Source organism: Ammospiza caudacuta, chromosome Z, assembly GCF_027887145.1.
Source record: "Ammospiza caudacuta isolate bAmmCau1 chromosome Z, bAmmCau1.pri, whole genome shotgun sequence".
Lineage (NCBI taxonomy): Eukaryota > Metazoa > Chordata > Aves > Passeriformes > Passerellidae > Ammospiza > Ammospiza caudacuta.
Window position 1 is genome coordinate 30,900,105 of NC_080632.1, and position 14,861 is coordinate 30,914,965.

Sequence of the window (14,861 nt, forward strand, 5' to 3'; positions counted from 1 at the left end):
TGAGCATTTTGCTGATAATTATGGACATTTCACAAACATTTTAAGGGGAAGCAGGTATTTGATAAGGTGGGATCTTAACATGACATGAATTATATGGAATAACTAGTGGAGAATGTTCTAGTTTGGGCTGGGAAGAGCTAGATTTCTTCATGGTAGCTGGTATGTGAACAATGTTTTGGATGTATGTTGGGAAAAGTTTTGGTAATACAGAGTTTTAGTTACTTTTAGTTACTGCTGAGTAACACTTAGCATCAAGGCCTTTTCTGCTTCTCATACTACTCCACCAGCAAGTAATCTGGAGACGCACAAGAAAAAGGACACTGTATTTGGCCAAGTTCTTTTGGGGTGTAAATGGCTATATCCACTGTCTTCCAGAAAAATCTCATCATAAAGTATCAGACAGGTTTTCTGATTTATCTGCACGTGACACAGTCTATCACCGATAAAGACAAAAAACAACATTGTCTTCATCAGTCTATCACTGATAAAAACAAAGAGCAACACCTCCAACATTCCTTCTAGCAGCTTGGTAGCTTTTTAACATGGAGAGTGTTCCAACACCAAAATGCTGAGGCGACAAGGCAAGTATGGGGCGAGGCTCCAAGAGCTGTCTGAGTCACAGTCAAAACAGGAGTCTACCTCTGCTTCCTACCAACTCTGTGCCTGGGCAATCCCATCCACATTAGCACAAGTATGGCAAAACTGTAATCCCAAACAGGCCCAGTTTGTCTCACAGTCACATAAAAATGCAATCCTTTATTCCTTGGTGAACAAGCTTTCATAAAGGAAAACAGTATCTTTTCCATAACAGCAAAATGAAACAAAACCTATTTAAAGGATATATAAAATATTTGCTTTCTCAAATTGTAGAACAAAATGTCTGCAGCAGATTCAAGACCAGTACTCAAAAAATTCCAGAGACTACATTTCTTAAAAAAAATAAAATTGTGATGCCCAATTCTGTGTTTGTTCTTTAAGCTCAGTCTTATAATTTATATGCATCTGGCTAGTCTTACTTTATTTAGTGAGTTGCACTCTTTACTATTTCTTTATTTCTCTCTCTTATTTAATTACTGATTAATTCAGAAAGAGCTGCTAGTTATCTTTCTTGTTTCAGTATATTTGTATTCCATATGCTAAGTTTACTTTTTTAAACAAAAACTGACTAATTGCATCTTCATGATACCTATTTAGGAAAAAAATCTCAGTGGATCAAAATTTAGCCTTTCCAAAAAAGCAGCATATGTGTTTAGGACACATGACACTTTTAGCCCATTACCTCTTATTTTTGTCTGACCATAGAAAATGCTAGTATTTGAGTATACAATAATCCATCTAATTGAAATTTAAACATTAATCACTGACTTTTATAAAAATCATAGGTATTTTAGCTTCATAAAAATCACAGAAACTTTAGACAGTCTTGCATGGCTGCATTAGGCAGAAGCTTTAATCAGATTGTTTGACCCACCATAGCCACTATGACATAAGCTGAGCCTGACATATGCTGAGCTATGAAACAGGCTGAGCCTGCAGCCACTCAACAATTTTATGGAAGAAGGAGGCAAGACAGGGTTCAGAAACATTTTGATGTCATGTTTTAGTATCCCAGCCACACCTGCTTACAGCAATTGTTTTGGTAAGATATGCTATCCTTCCATGCCAGGCCCTTTCCAGAAATACAAATGCAAAAGCATGGTAGAAGAAGATCCTTCTCAACAAGCCAGTAAATTAGGCAGTAAATTAAACTTGTTTTCTGGGAGATAATTGCAATGTACATTATTCACCTCTTCAATGACCAAGAAGATCAATGGCTTCCTAGCCTCTATCAGCAATGGTGTGGCAAGCAGGACCAGGGCAGTGATTGTCCCCCTGTACTCCACACTGGTGAGGCCGCTCCTCAAATCTTGTGCTCATATTTGAGCTCCTCACTGCAAGGGCATTGCAGTGCTGGAGCCTGTCCAGAGAAGGGCCATGTAGCCGTGCAGGCCTGAGGCACCAGGGTCTGGAGTCCTTCACCACTCCAGGCTGAGAGAGCCTGGTGTTTAGCCTGGAGCAGGCTCAGGGGAGACCTCTTTGCAGTCTACAGCTGCCTGAAGGGAGCGTGCAGCCAGGTGGGGGTCGGCCTCTTTTCACATCATAAGGTGCCAGAACAAGAGGGCAGAGCCTCGAGCTGAGGTAGGGGAGGCTCAAGCTGTACACCAGAAGTAATTTCTTCACAGAAAGGGTGATTACAGCGGCAACGGCCTGCGCAAGGACCTGGTGGAGTCACCTTGACAGAGGTTTAAGGAAACACGCAACACGTCGGCGCTGGGCCTCGGACGACCTCCAGACCCGCCGGGCCGGCTGCACCGCCGCGCCCGGCCCTGTCCCGCCCCACTCCGCCCCGCCCCGCCGGGCGCGGAGGGCGGGCCCGCGCTGCCGGAAGCCTCGCGCGAATCGGGCGCGCCGGGGGAGCAGCGCTGCTTCCGTCGCGCCACAATGGCGAGCTCCGGGCGGCAGGCGGCCCGGCGGTAGCGGGCGGTGAGTGCCCTTCTCTTGGCGGCTGGCGGCGGGCCGAGGCCTTTCCCGGCGGCGGCCTGTGCCCCTCGCTCGCCCCTTTTCCTCCCTCTCTCCCTCCGTACATCTCTGGGTCCTCTCGTGCCTGGCCCTGCCGCCGCCCTTCTGCTCGCGGGCTGTGTCCGGCCGAGGCGGCAGGTTTGGGTTATGCTGCGCCGCAGTCCCTCCACCGGCGTCGGGGCTCGACAGGAGGGGGCTGGGGACTCTTGTTAACCTGTGGGAGGCGAAGGAGGAGCGAGCCGGGAGCTGGAGCGTGGCGGCAAGGGAGCCCTGGCCCGCCTGCCGTAGTGGGTTCCCTGCGCCGGTATCCCAACACCTGCGCCCGGGTCCCGCCGGCAGCCTGGGCGGCGCTGCCCGGTGCTGCAGGCCCCGCTGGCAGCCGTGTCCTGCCCGTCTGCGACGCCGCTGGCCCCCAGGGCAGCCCCCTGCCCACACCAGGCTCGCAGCTCCAGTCGTGGTCGGGAGCTGGAGGCGAACGTAAACTTTGACTTTTCTGTTTCCTTCCCGTGCAGGGACCTGTCGCCATCCAGCCTAGCGGCAGGGTGTGGGCGTTGCTGCTGGGGATGACTCTAAAACAGGCTGGGTTTAGGTCACTCAGGTTTGAAATTCAGGTTTGACAGCGTTTCTTGCCTGAAATGGGAAGCAAGTACACTTCGTGCATTTGAAACTTTTCTTTCCGCTCTTAGCTGGAACAGCTGCATTTCCAGAGATGGACATAACTGGGTAAAATACTGTTCTTTAGGACAGGAATCCTGTTCGTTTTGTTGCTTGTGTGGGACCAAAAAACTACCTTCATTTTAAGAGGGTCATAAACACTAAAAGCCTCGGATCTGTAAAATGCAGACACGGAGATTCTTAAGAGTGCCTTTGTGGCATGTAGAACTTTAAAAAAATTAAAATGTGAAAAATCATGTACCCTACTCCCATATTAATGGCAACAGAAGGACATTTCTATCTGTCCTAAAGACCCTAGGTCCTGGAAAAGTCATAGGCCGTCTCTGCATTTTACAAGCCCCCCTAAGGTGTTAAGACATACTGAGAGAAGAGACCTAGCTGAGTTTTGGAGTGTCTTTTCTTGCCTTGGTTTAATCCAGGGCTTAGATTGTTGAGATTTCCATAGCAGTTAATACACAGTGTTCATTCATTGATTGATTTTAAAATACAGCTTTTAACTTTTTGATTTCTAGGTAGGAATCAATGAATTGAACAGCAATAACCATGGGAGATGCTGCAAAACCTTGCTTTGCCAAACAAAATAAGGAACAGGAAATTTTGCATCCAGAAGAATTAAAAGAAAGACCCTTACAGATAGACTACCAAGTTATGGATGAATATGGAAGTGGCTGTAGCAATAAAATAGATACCAGCCTGCAAAAGAAAAAGGGAACTCCAGGTCATTATGGAAGCAGTCCCAGGCGAGGGCCACGAAGTGTTTTGAGTAGCCCAAATTCGCTTAAAAACACAGCTTACTGTCAAGGGTCAAAGTTAAATGATATCCAAAGAGACCACATGAAGTGGGGATCTGATGATCACCATGGTACTTCTGACACCTGGAGAGAGTACTGTTCTGCTGCCAGGATTCCTGGGCATGGCAGGACAAGAAAGGACTCTTTTCACGAGGTTGAAGGTTCTGGACACAGAAATGTAAGACGACAACTTCAGGAAGATTTAATGAGCAAAGATGTGCCAGACATGCAGAAAGGAAGTTCTGGTAATCACATGTTTCTTTGTTTTGCATAGCTATCCAGTAAAGTAGCTTACTACATGTGTTACTGAAAAGTAAACTTTCAAGATTCACTATTAAAGCAAAAAAGTAGTTTTCTTCTGTCATGTATTGCAAACTATTGACTGCTCTGTACTTTTAGCACTTCAGACAAATTATTACAGCAAATAATATAGAACTTGTTTTATAGATTGTGTTGTCTTTACAGTTTAGCCTGTGAGTGATAGGAGTAAGTAGATTGCAGCATCTGTGTAATGTCCCTGTTTATTGTTTTTCCCATACAATCTGATGAATCTGTCAAGGCTGGTGAGAGATCTTTCAGTTAAGCTGATAACAGGGTCAAATTTTTGGAGCTACCGATGAGGTCTTTAACAATGTGTTGGAAGATTGAAAGCAATGCCGTGTCAGTATTGTGAGAACTCAATACAGCAATAACATGAGTCTAGTTCTTCATATATATTTAACTTCCCTGTGAGCAGTTGGTATTAATACTCAGAGTACAAACCCAAAGCATTGAAATGTAAGGAACGACAGCCTAAGGGAGGGTGAAGTGATTGATACAATAGTATTTTCATTGAATGCAAGTAAAGCAGAAAAAGGAAGCTTAAAAGAATATAGAGAATATAACTTGTGTGTGATGCTGCTAGCATGGAATGCCAGTTGACAAGAAACCTGTCTTATTTTATTTAAGAGTGGGAGCCAAAGACAATAGTGATCAGACCCTCTGCTGAAAAGAAGAGCTCTGGTTGGTTGACACTAGGAAGTCCAGCAATTAAATGTCCTTTCCTGTGATACTAGCTGTCACTAAAAAGAAACTGCGAACAGGTGTGCCCAGTGTCTCATTGTTAGAAGTAAGCTTCACACAGCTCAACCTCACTTCTCTCATGAGGAGAGAGCAGGATGTTTTCACAAATTTTTTCTTCTGTTAAAGTTTTCTTTAGTTTCTTCTTTTACTGGATGTAATGGACTTTTTTCTGTGAAACTTCAGGAACTCACTGAAATAGATTTTTGGAACCACTGGCAATTATACTTGAAAACTTAAGAGAAGTGAGCTACTGATTACAGGGATGGGCATGTGTCTCTTAAAAGAGGAATTAAAATAATAGGTGTGCAGTTTAAATCTTGGGGTGTCAGTTTTGGAACAAATAATATACTGTAAGCATTTGAAAGGTAACAAAGATAAGAGGTAATAAGTATGCATTTTTTACTAGAGGTATGCCAAGCCCTAATTTATTTATTTAAAATAAACATCAGTCCCCTGTGGACATGGGAAAGGCAGTTGGTAGGTATTGCTTGTACTAGTACTGTACTACTTTGGATACTCTTATGTGACCGTTCTGTAAGTAAACTAGTGGAAAGTTATCTGGATTAAATTAATGTAAGAGACTTGCAGAGCTAATTAGGTAACTATACCCAGAAACTACTAAAGATTTTGTCAGTTAAAGAAAGTAGTGAATGAACATCTAGTGAGTGAGGATTCTATTCCATTCAGTGTTTGTTATACTACTGCAATGATGAATGAAGACAGAGACCTATTAATTGTGTGCTCTGAAAATTGAATATGCTGTGGAGCTGGTAGGAATGGAATGCAGGACAGCAGGAAGGTTAATTAAAATAACTTTGCACAGTTGGAGAAATGACCTACATATAGGATGAAATACAAAGGATATGTAAATGCCATTGTTTCAGGAATATTAGCTGTGCAAATAAAGGAGGAAAAGTTACCATAAAGTATTTTTTTTTTTTGGACAAGGATCTGAAATGATAGTGAATCAGAAGATGATAATGAGTAGTCATTATCATGGGGTTGTGAGGCATGAAAAAAGGCTCACAGTCTGAAGTACCCCTTTTTCTGAGTAGTCCTCCATCTAGTTTTGGCACCCCACTTGTATGAATAAAATGGAAGCTGTGCAAAGAAAAGCAAGAAGGTTGTCAAGATATGTAGGAAACAGAAGCTATTCAAACTGTAAAGAATGCCCAGTATTTCTCAAAATGAAGAGGGTAGGGAGGCATAGTAGCAATCGTCTGTGTAGGAAGCTGTAAAAAGCTGATTAGTAAACTATATTGTTTCTTTCCAGTAGATGGGACACAAAGCAATGGGCCTAAAATTGAGCAAGAAAGATTCAGATAAGGAATAAAGGTCAAGTTTCTAAAGGTAAAGCTAGGGAGGTTCTGGAGAGGTTGTCTGGACAGCTCATGGAAAAGATACTTGAAGGCCTTTAAGAACAGGTTAGCTGAGCATTGCTCAGATTTGACAGAGTTTGTTTCATCCTGCTGTGAAGCACAGGCATAGCATAGCTCACCTCTTGAGGTCCCTTCAGAAGTTCTGTGTCAAGTAGCAAAATTACTAAAAATGTTTCTTCTAGCATTTACTTGAAATATTTTGTGCAGTTTTCCTTTTCATTGCCTTCATGTCTTTTGTTTATTGTAGCTCATAAGGAAGTTTACAAAATCTCTGAGACACTGGTCTTTAGTACTTTATTTAATCATTAGCCTGTAATTAGATTGTCACTGTTGTACCTACCAAATATTAGAAGTATTTATTTAGTTTGTAAATTTTTTTAAGTAATTTGTTGGCTAGTGAAACAATTGATAAGTAGGTAGTTGTCACTTGCTTTTCTGTGAAAACATTGATATACCTCCAGGTTCTATCCACACTGATTAGTTACAAAATGCAGTGAAACAGATGTGGCACATCTTAGGAATTTGAGCAGAAATGTTGATGCAGAAATGTAGGATGTGGTGAAGGTTCAGACTTCTATTTCTGCTCCCTGGAGATTCCTTCTACACCCTATTAGGACTAAATTCTCTTTATTGCTGCTTAGCTTGTGCTGCAGCTGAAAGAAAGAAATTATATTACCATCTTTGCCCTGATACTGTTTACACCACTAATACATGCATGCTGCATAGTGAACTGAATCAAATAACTGGTCACAAATACACAACTCTGTTGCTAGCGTTTGCCAATCAGAGACAAAAATTGTGGTCATGAGAAAGAAATTTTTTAAGGTATTTGGAAGAGGAATTTATCTGTTTGGTTTTTCTTTTCTTTTTTTAATTACTACAAATTAAACCCTCAAGCTATGATAAAAGTTTGGGAAAAAGGGAGCTTTAGAAATCCCAGGCATTGGGACGTCCTGTATAGCTGTACAAGTGAAAGGCAAGGTGTGAAAATCTGATGTGTATATTTATTCCTGAGATGATTTTTACAGGGGCCAATAGCAGCTTCTACTTCAAAAATTTGCTTAAAAGTAGAAGTGGTATTTAGCTTAATTTGTTCCAGACCTTTTGCTGTAAACACAACAAGCTTTTAAGCTTTATTATTGTGATAATGATGACAGTTTTGCATGTTTCTTAAAGCAATGTGCACATACTTCGCAAGTCCATTCTTTAGTCTCTTTAGCCAGCAGTGGTGCTTACTTTTTTCCACTTGTTCATTTAATATTGTGAAGGTAGTACTGTTCCATATACTGGTTTAGCTGAAAGACAAATTACATTATCAGTGGTAATAATTCTTTGTTAATAAATTGTCATATATGAGCTAAACCACAACAGTGCCATACCAGAGTGCTGCTAGGTCTTACAAATCATTCAGATTGGACTACACTTTTTAATTCTGTCATACTTGTAGTCTAGCTTATTTGACTGCCAAAACCTAGCCAGGCATCCCAAAATCTTTGGACATACTCTGTATTTTCCATGTAATGACATACAGGTGTATCTATTGCATTTAGTTCTATTCCCTTTTTTGGCCAGTTTTAGCAGAGGTGTCTAAATAAGGGAATTTTCTTCAGTGGAACAAATAAATTAATTTATTTGTCGTTTGGGACAAAGGTCCTGTAGATTGTGATACTAATATACACTTATCATTATCCAACTTGCACAGGACAAATTGTGAAACCAAACCAGGTAGGTGAATTGTGCTTTCTTTGACTCTCAAGTTAGGAATTAAGAAAAAAAAAAATTAAATGCTGTGTTGCAGTTTGCAGTTATTTGACGTGTTTGCTCTCATAATTCTCTATAAGAAATGAAGAAGCTTAGAAAATCAAGAAGACTGAGAAGAACTAGAAAAGATGAGTGCGATCACAATGAAATGGAAGATCGAGTCATAGATGAATCTGTGCTGTCAGCAAAAGAACTTCTGGGACTGCAGCAAGCTGAAGAACGCTTGAAGCGAGACTACATTTATAGACTGAAGAAGGTGCTGCTCTCTTTACTTGGACAGATAGACCTCTCCTATTTTTTTGTACTTTTGTGTATTCTAGATGGTACACTTTGAGCAATATCTGTGGTTGTAGCTAGAAAGTTTAGCTACAGAATTTAAGTAACGATATTGCTGTTAATGAGTGGTAGAAAGAGGAGGGTTTTTCTTTTGGGTTTTTGTGCTAAAACATTGGTAACAGTTCAAACTCAAAAAAATGACTGCTCCTTTAGTTCTTGAAATGACATCAGATCTTAATTAAATTGCTGGACTAGTTGTTTCTTCAATTAATATATTCTTCCATGGGCATTTAGTATTTTCTCCTCTAAAAGATAAGATGTTGGGTGTGATTGACATGATATAATTCTTCTGACATTATATTTGATGTGCAAACTTTTTGATGGCAAATAACAAGTGAAGAAAGCTAAAGTGAGTGAGTATATGTTTCAGAGTTAATCCATTGAACTTAGCAAGAGTACTGAATGAAGTGAAAATAATACTTTTATATATATTTTAAGGGTGTTTTTTTACTGTCTTTATTTTAGCAACCTCGAAGCTACCCATCAGCAAAATATACCTGCAAGTTGTGTGACGTTCTGATTGAGTCAGTGGCTTTTGCTCATAAGCATATTAAAGAAAAAAGACACAAGAAAAGCTTAAAGGTGAGTTTAGAACAAGAAAAAAGTATAAACTATAGTTTAATGAAACCTTCCTTGTGCCATTAAAAATTGTGAAACTGCACTACTTTTAAAACCATTCCACATTCAGTTTTTACCTTGTTTCAATCTTTTTAAAATCTATTGTATAGTGATACTAATGAAAATAATAAGCTTGGGACCTGGACTTCGCAATGAGCAGTAGGAATAAGCAAATATAGTTGGTATGGAAGAATTAGAAGTTATAACCTATATGTGAGAATTAATATTTCAGTTCAGAAATACTGCAAAAATGAAGCACCTGTGGAATATTACAGATTTATTTATATGTAAAGGAAATAGGTTTGTTTTGAGCATAAGCTTCAAAATAACTTCCAGCATAACATCAATTTTACCTTTTTTTTTAACATCTTCTACTTTTTTGCTTGAAGTGGACAAAATATGTCTTATGCAGATTTTCTGTTTCTTCCTCTTGAGCTCCTGCCTTTTCACACTTCATAGGTGATGAAAGAATTGGTGATTTTTTTTTTAAATGTGCTAAGTACATGTATATATATCTCTGAATGTTACTGAAGTCTCCTGGAGTATCAGATTCTTTATTGCTTCCAATTATCTACATTACCTGGAAAATTCGTGGTGGTAGTATTACATGGGATGAGTTGTTGGCATTCATTTTAGTATGTAAAGCAACTCATGAAACTCATTAAAACATTGGTCTTATCTTGAAAGGAAAAGCAAGAAGAAGAACTGCTGACTGCTCTTCCTCCTCCAACGCCTTCCCAGATACAAGCTATCGGTGTTGCTATTGAAAATGTTGTGCAGGAGTTTGGCTTAAGTAATGAAGATCTAGAAGAAAGGCTTAACATTAAAACAATGATGGAAAACTTGCTGCGTCAAAAATTGCCAGGTATTATTTGCAATATGCCAACTTATTAAAAACAAAATAACAACAAAAACTGAACAGAAGGGAAATCGACCAAAAAAAAAATCCCCAACAGCTTATGAAATGAAAACTGAATTAAAAACCCTGACTCTCTAAATTCTAAAACAGCATGTTTAGTTACTAGTCAGTTGAACAACTTGATGTAGCAATATAAATCTGTTCCAGAATTAAATTACAATGGTCTTCATGGCCCAAACAGGCCTGTAGTAAAAAGCGAAGACAAAAAGGATATGGGAAGGATTTGACCTTCATGATAAGCCTTTACCAACAACAGCACTGGAGGCAGGATTTAGTAACAGTTCAGGGCTGCTGAAGACCTTTTTTCTTTTCCTGTGCTTACCAAAACCAGGCGTAGGTTTAAGATCTATTAGCAGTGCTGTAAGTAGCTACAGACTTAGAGTTAGGCATAGTGTAAATGAAGTATAATTCTTTTTGTTGCAGAGTGTTCATTAAGATTGTATGGCTCCTCCTATAGCCGATTTGGCTTCAAAACTTCAGACTTAAACATAGATACCCAGTTTCCTGCCAATGTAAGTAAGGCCGTTTTATTAAGTATGTGTTAGTGGGTTTGAATGTGTTTTTTTGGTGTTTTGCATCTTCATGTAGACTATATTGTAAATATATTTTTATAGTGTGGTAGTAACACTTTTTATAAAAGCCCCTTGGGTAAGATAGAGGCAGTCTGGTCTTAAAATAACATTCTTCATAGAGCAGTAGTCATCAGGCAGTGTAATACATCTTTGTGTTTTGTTGAAACTTCTTCTGAAAACACCTAAAACATCTGTACTCTAGCAGTCCTCTGAGACAGATGATTATTTGTATTCTCTAACAGCTGGAAAAAATAACACTTCTGTGATCTTGTTTCAGTACTGCTCCTGGTTTTGTATTGATATATTCACATATGCACATTTTGACTGCTAGATCATATCTGAGCCATGAAACCTCATGGTTATTTGTATGTGGAGTAATTTAATGTTTTTATTTGTCATGTTAATTTTTTTTATGTGTCTTTGTGCTTGAACATTGAAAAGGAATTAAGGACATGATTCCATACTTAAACTTACTCCTTCTGTAGTTGATTTGGCAGTCACATTGTTAGAATTTAACATTTCCTTTAGGAAACCAAGAATGACCTAAGTTCATAAAGTGCATAGAATTCTAAAAAGCCATAATTCCAGTCTTTAACATGATGTAAGTCCACTGTGTCAGAATTCAGTCATATTTAGGCACACTGAAACAATAATTCTGTTGGTAGGGGTTTTCTTACCATAACCAAGTCTTTGATAGAGGTAAAAATAACTTCAGGAACAATTTCCTTCAAAGCAAGCAGAGCTCCTGTTCCTTTTGATACAACTTAATAATAGTGAAGTACACGTAGAGGTGGTTTTAAATTTGAGCTGTAGAAAATCACTTTCTTGACAGGTGGTTGATACAAAACCAGCTTTATTCCTTTCATTGACAGATGACTCAACCAGATGTTCTCTTACTTGTGCAAGAAAGTCTCCAGAACAGTGGTAAGAAAAAATTGCCTTCTCAATTTCATTAAACTATTCCTGTTCAGTATTGTTGAATTTCACCCCTGCTGAACAGGTATATCACATGCTATCCGTTTTTTAGAAAGATATGAGACTGAATAATACTGCAGAAAAGAATACATTATGAAAACTACTTTTGGTTTGACATTCAGTATTACAAGGGCTGAAGTCCTCTTATTTTTGATGATGTGAGACATTTCTAGGGAGGCTTTCTTCTACATTATGAGTGAAGATGTCATTACACATGAGGTAGACTCTGCTGCCCACGTGCTCTATTAGCCATGCCTAGTACAGAAAGCAGCCAAAGTTCTTTAACATACGTAACAGAAACCCAGTAATGTACTTTCACATTGTGGTCTCTCTTCCTGTAATTACCTGCACGTGTCTGTCAGTGCACATGATGGCCTTGATGACATACAGGCACAAGGGTTTTTTTCCGATAGCTTTGCGCATTAATACAAGGAAGTAAAGTTTAAGATCCTTTAAGAAACTGCACTAACTCAAACCAATTCAAGCATATGCAGACAAGAAAAAAATGAAATGTTGGGCAGGGGGAAAGAAAACTCTATTATTTTTAAATGCAGATTGCAAAAAGTAGCTTCACTGTTTTCTTGCCTTGCTTTAGGCCCACAGTTGGGGAACCACACCATATGATTCAAAATATGTCTCTTTACTGATCCAGATTTTTGCAGTGGCATCCCCACCATCATTGTATGCGCATTTTATTATCTGGACCATTAAGGTCTTTGACAATGGGGTTATTTTAAAATTTCATTAGAGGAAGAAGACCCAGATCTCAAGAAATTAGGATCACTGTTATGTCACAAAAGCAACTAATATTTGCATTAACATGTTGTGCAGAGTCTTCTCTCTGAGTGAGAAGATACAAGAATAGAGTATTAAGTGTTTGACGTACCTCAGTTGCAAAAGCAAGATAATTTTCAGTGAAATTAGGTGTCCAGTTGGCTAAGTAATACCACAAAAATATTGTCATTTCAGAATTTTTGAGTAAAGTATCTAAAATTGTTTGACAGTTTCCTCCCCTCCTGGCCCAGTGAAACCGTAGTTTATCAAAAAATAAGTCTAGTTTGGATCAAATCAGCATCACTAAGAGAAGGGACTAGGGGGGCTGACAGCTGAATGATATAAAGAATAAGGAAAAAAAGAGAAAAAGCATAGCAAAAGGATATCATGTAGGAAAGCCCATTCTATATTTACATAAAAGATTGTCAGATAACCAGGGGAAAAAGTTACTTTCCATATAGAAGTGATGTAACACTGGGGTTTTTTTCATTTTTCACTCTAATATTGTTCCATAGTTGTTGTAGGTCTCTCTGCATGCCTCAATTACTGAAGCCACCGCTTAACCAAAATATACCTCCTTAATTTTACCTACTGTATATATACGAATTTTGTTAAGTATTTTCCTAACAGTCTTTCACGTATAGACCATATTCTTCTTATCCCATGTACTTTATTTTTCTCAATATTAGTCATTATATTAGAAGCTGAAATTCTGCCTGTACTCCTCTAGTTTCATCCAGTTCAACGTATTTTTTATCACATCATGCTTAATGTGGCTTCTTCTTTTTCTTTTTCCCATTTAGAATCTTTTACGGAAGTTGATGCAGATTTCCATGCTAGAGTACCAGTGGTGGTGTGCAGAGAAAAGCAAAGGTCTCGGTTGTCACTTTGTGTGTTCTAATAGTATATAGCAATGTAAATTATGTTACCACCTGATAAATGACTTTTCTGTACTAAATTATTACAGTTCCATGGATCTTGAAACACAAACTAACACTCATGGGCAAGTCATTCCTAGCCTAGAATAAGAGGGTAAGGGTTGTTCTGTCCTCAGCTGTGTATTTCCCAACCCCTTCAACCATTATGGCTTCCAGCATGTACCCTTACCCTTCCATTTGGGATTATTGCTTAAGCAGAAACTTTCCTTTCTTATAGGTAGAGTAGATACCATATTAAATTATAGATTTCTGTAAGGATAGGAACAGTTTGCTTAGCTTCGCTTGTATTTTGAGAAAAGTGAAAAATATTTTATTTTGCCCATTTGATGAATGTCAATTAAGATTCATGAAACATTCTATAAACAGCTACTAATAAAAATATTACCAGTTATTTGGTGCTACCTTGATTTTTCAGTGTTTAAAAATATTTTATGTTGTGTGAAAACAGCATAGAAACTGTTTGATGGTGGGAGTGGTGTGGGAAGATATTTTTGTTTCATGAAGGAAATGGATACTGTAACTTTTTCAATTCAGTAAATTAATATTAGAAAAATACATAAATTTGAATTGTATCTTAAAACACTTGTACAGAAAATTATAATAATATATTCTTAACCTAATTATAAATCTAATTAGTATTGCATGCTGCTTTTCATGCAGAGATGCTGTCTTTGAGAGGCTGTCAAGTCTTTCCCTACAGCCTTCTGCTACACTGTTCTGTGAGGTGTTTTCTGACCTATGGGTGTTACAAAACCTTAAAGATCTTTCATTTCTTTTTGGATTTTAGTGGCCTTATTTGTAAAGTGAGTGCAGGGAATGAGAATGCTTGTCTGACAACAAACCATTTGGCTACACTTGGAAAGCTGGAACCTACTATCGTACCTTTAGTGATTGCCTTCAGGTACTGGGCAAAGGTGAGAGTCATTTGTACTCCCTTATCTGTGAATAAATAGTGAATTAACTTTGATATTGTGCCTGTAGTTATGGTTTAGAAAATGATTGTTGAAACAGCCCTTGGAAAACAGTTAAAATAAGGACATAAGTTTTAATAAATCAATAATAGTATAATTTATAAAATCTACATTTTTGTGTGATAGTGTTCTAGTAAATTTCAAAAATGGAATTTTAAGCTTCATTCAGTGGAATACAGACTGTAAGTATACTGCTCCATTACCAGACTAGTCAGAGGAATGTATATGAGATGGAATTGCTAGTTTCTCATAATCTTAATCCATCATGAAAAAAAAGAAAAACTGTTTGTCTCTATTGTAGATGAAAACAACCTTGGGAATTAACATAACTTTTGAAATTTATGTGTCTGCAATTAAAATATCAAAAATTGAAATACTACTGTATCTATGCAGAAGGAGCTATCATTTTTTGCAAATGTGGTCTATGTTGTCTGTTTTGCCAGTCTGTGTCCTATGGGTCTTGCACCGAAAATGTTATGGTAGCATGGTGTACCATAACTGCAGTAAATATGCAGGCCTTGAGAAAAAAAT

The 14,861-nt window shown here is 38.5% G+C and overlaps 1 protein-coding gene across 1 annotated transcript in view; it reads left to right on the forward strand.

The window, feature by feature from the left end:
* The first annotated feature begins 2,499 nt into the window (after window positions 1-2,499).
* The window catches only part of TUT7 (terminal uridylyl transferase 7), a 32,548-nt gene continuing 20,186 nt past the window's right edge, over window positions 2,500-14,861 (forward strand). The window contains exons 1-9 of the mRNA XM_058823355.1: window positions 2,500-2,523; window positions 3,747-4,270; window positions 8,308-8,483; window positions 9,029-9,145; window positions 9,869-10,046; window positions 10,524-10,612; window positions 11,545-11,596; window positions 13,225-13,294; window positions 14,147-14,273. Coding sequence (XP_058679338.1) covers window positions 3,778-4,270; window positions 8,308-8,483; window positions 9,029-9,145; window positions 9,869-10,046; window positions 10,524-10,612; window positions 11,545-11,596; window positions 13,225-13,294; window positions 14,147-14,273 — 1,302 coding nt within the window. The 5' untranslated portion in view covers window positions 2,500-2,523; window positions 3,747-3,777. The remainder of the gene's footprint in view (window positions 2,524-3,746; window positions 4,271-8,307; window positions 8,484-9,028; window positions 9,146-9,868; window positions 10,047-10,523; window positions 10,613-11,544; window positions 11,597-13,224; window positions 13,295-14,146; window positions 14,274-14,861) is intronic.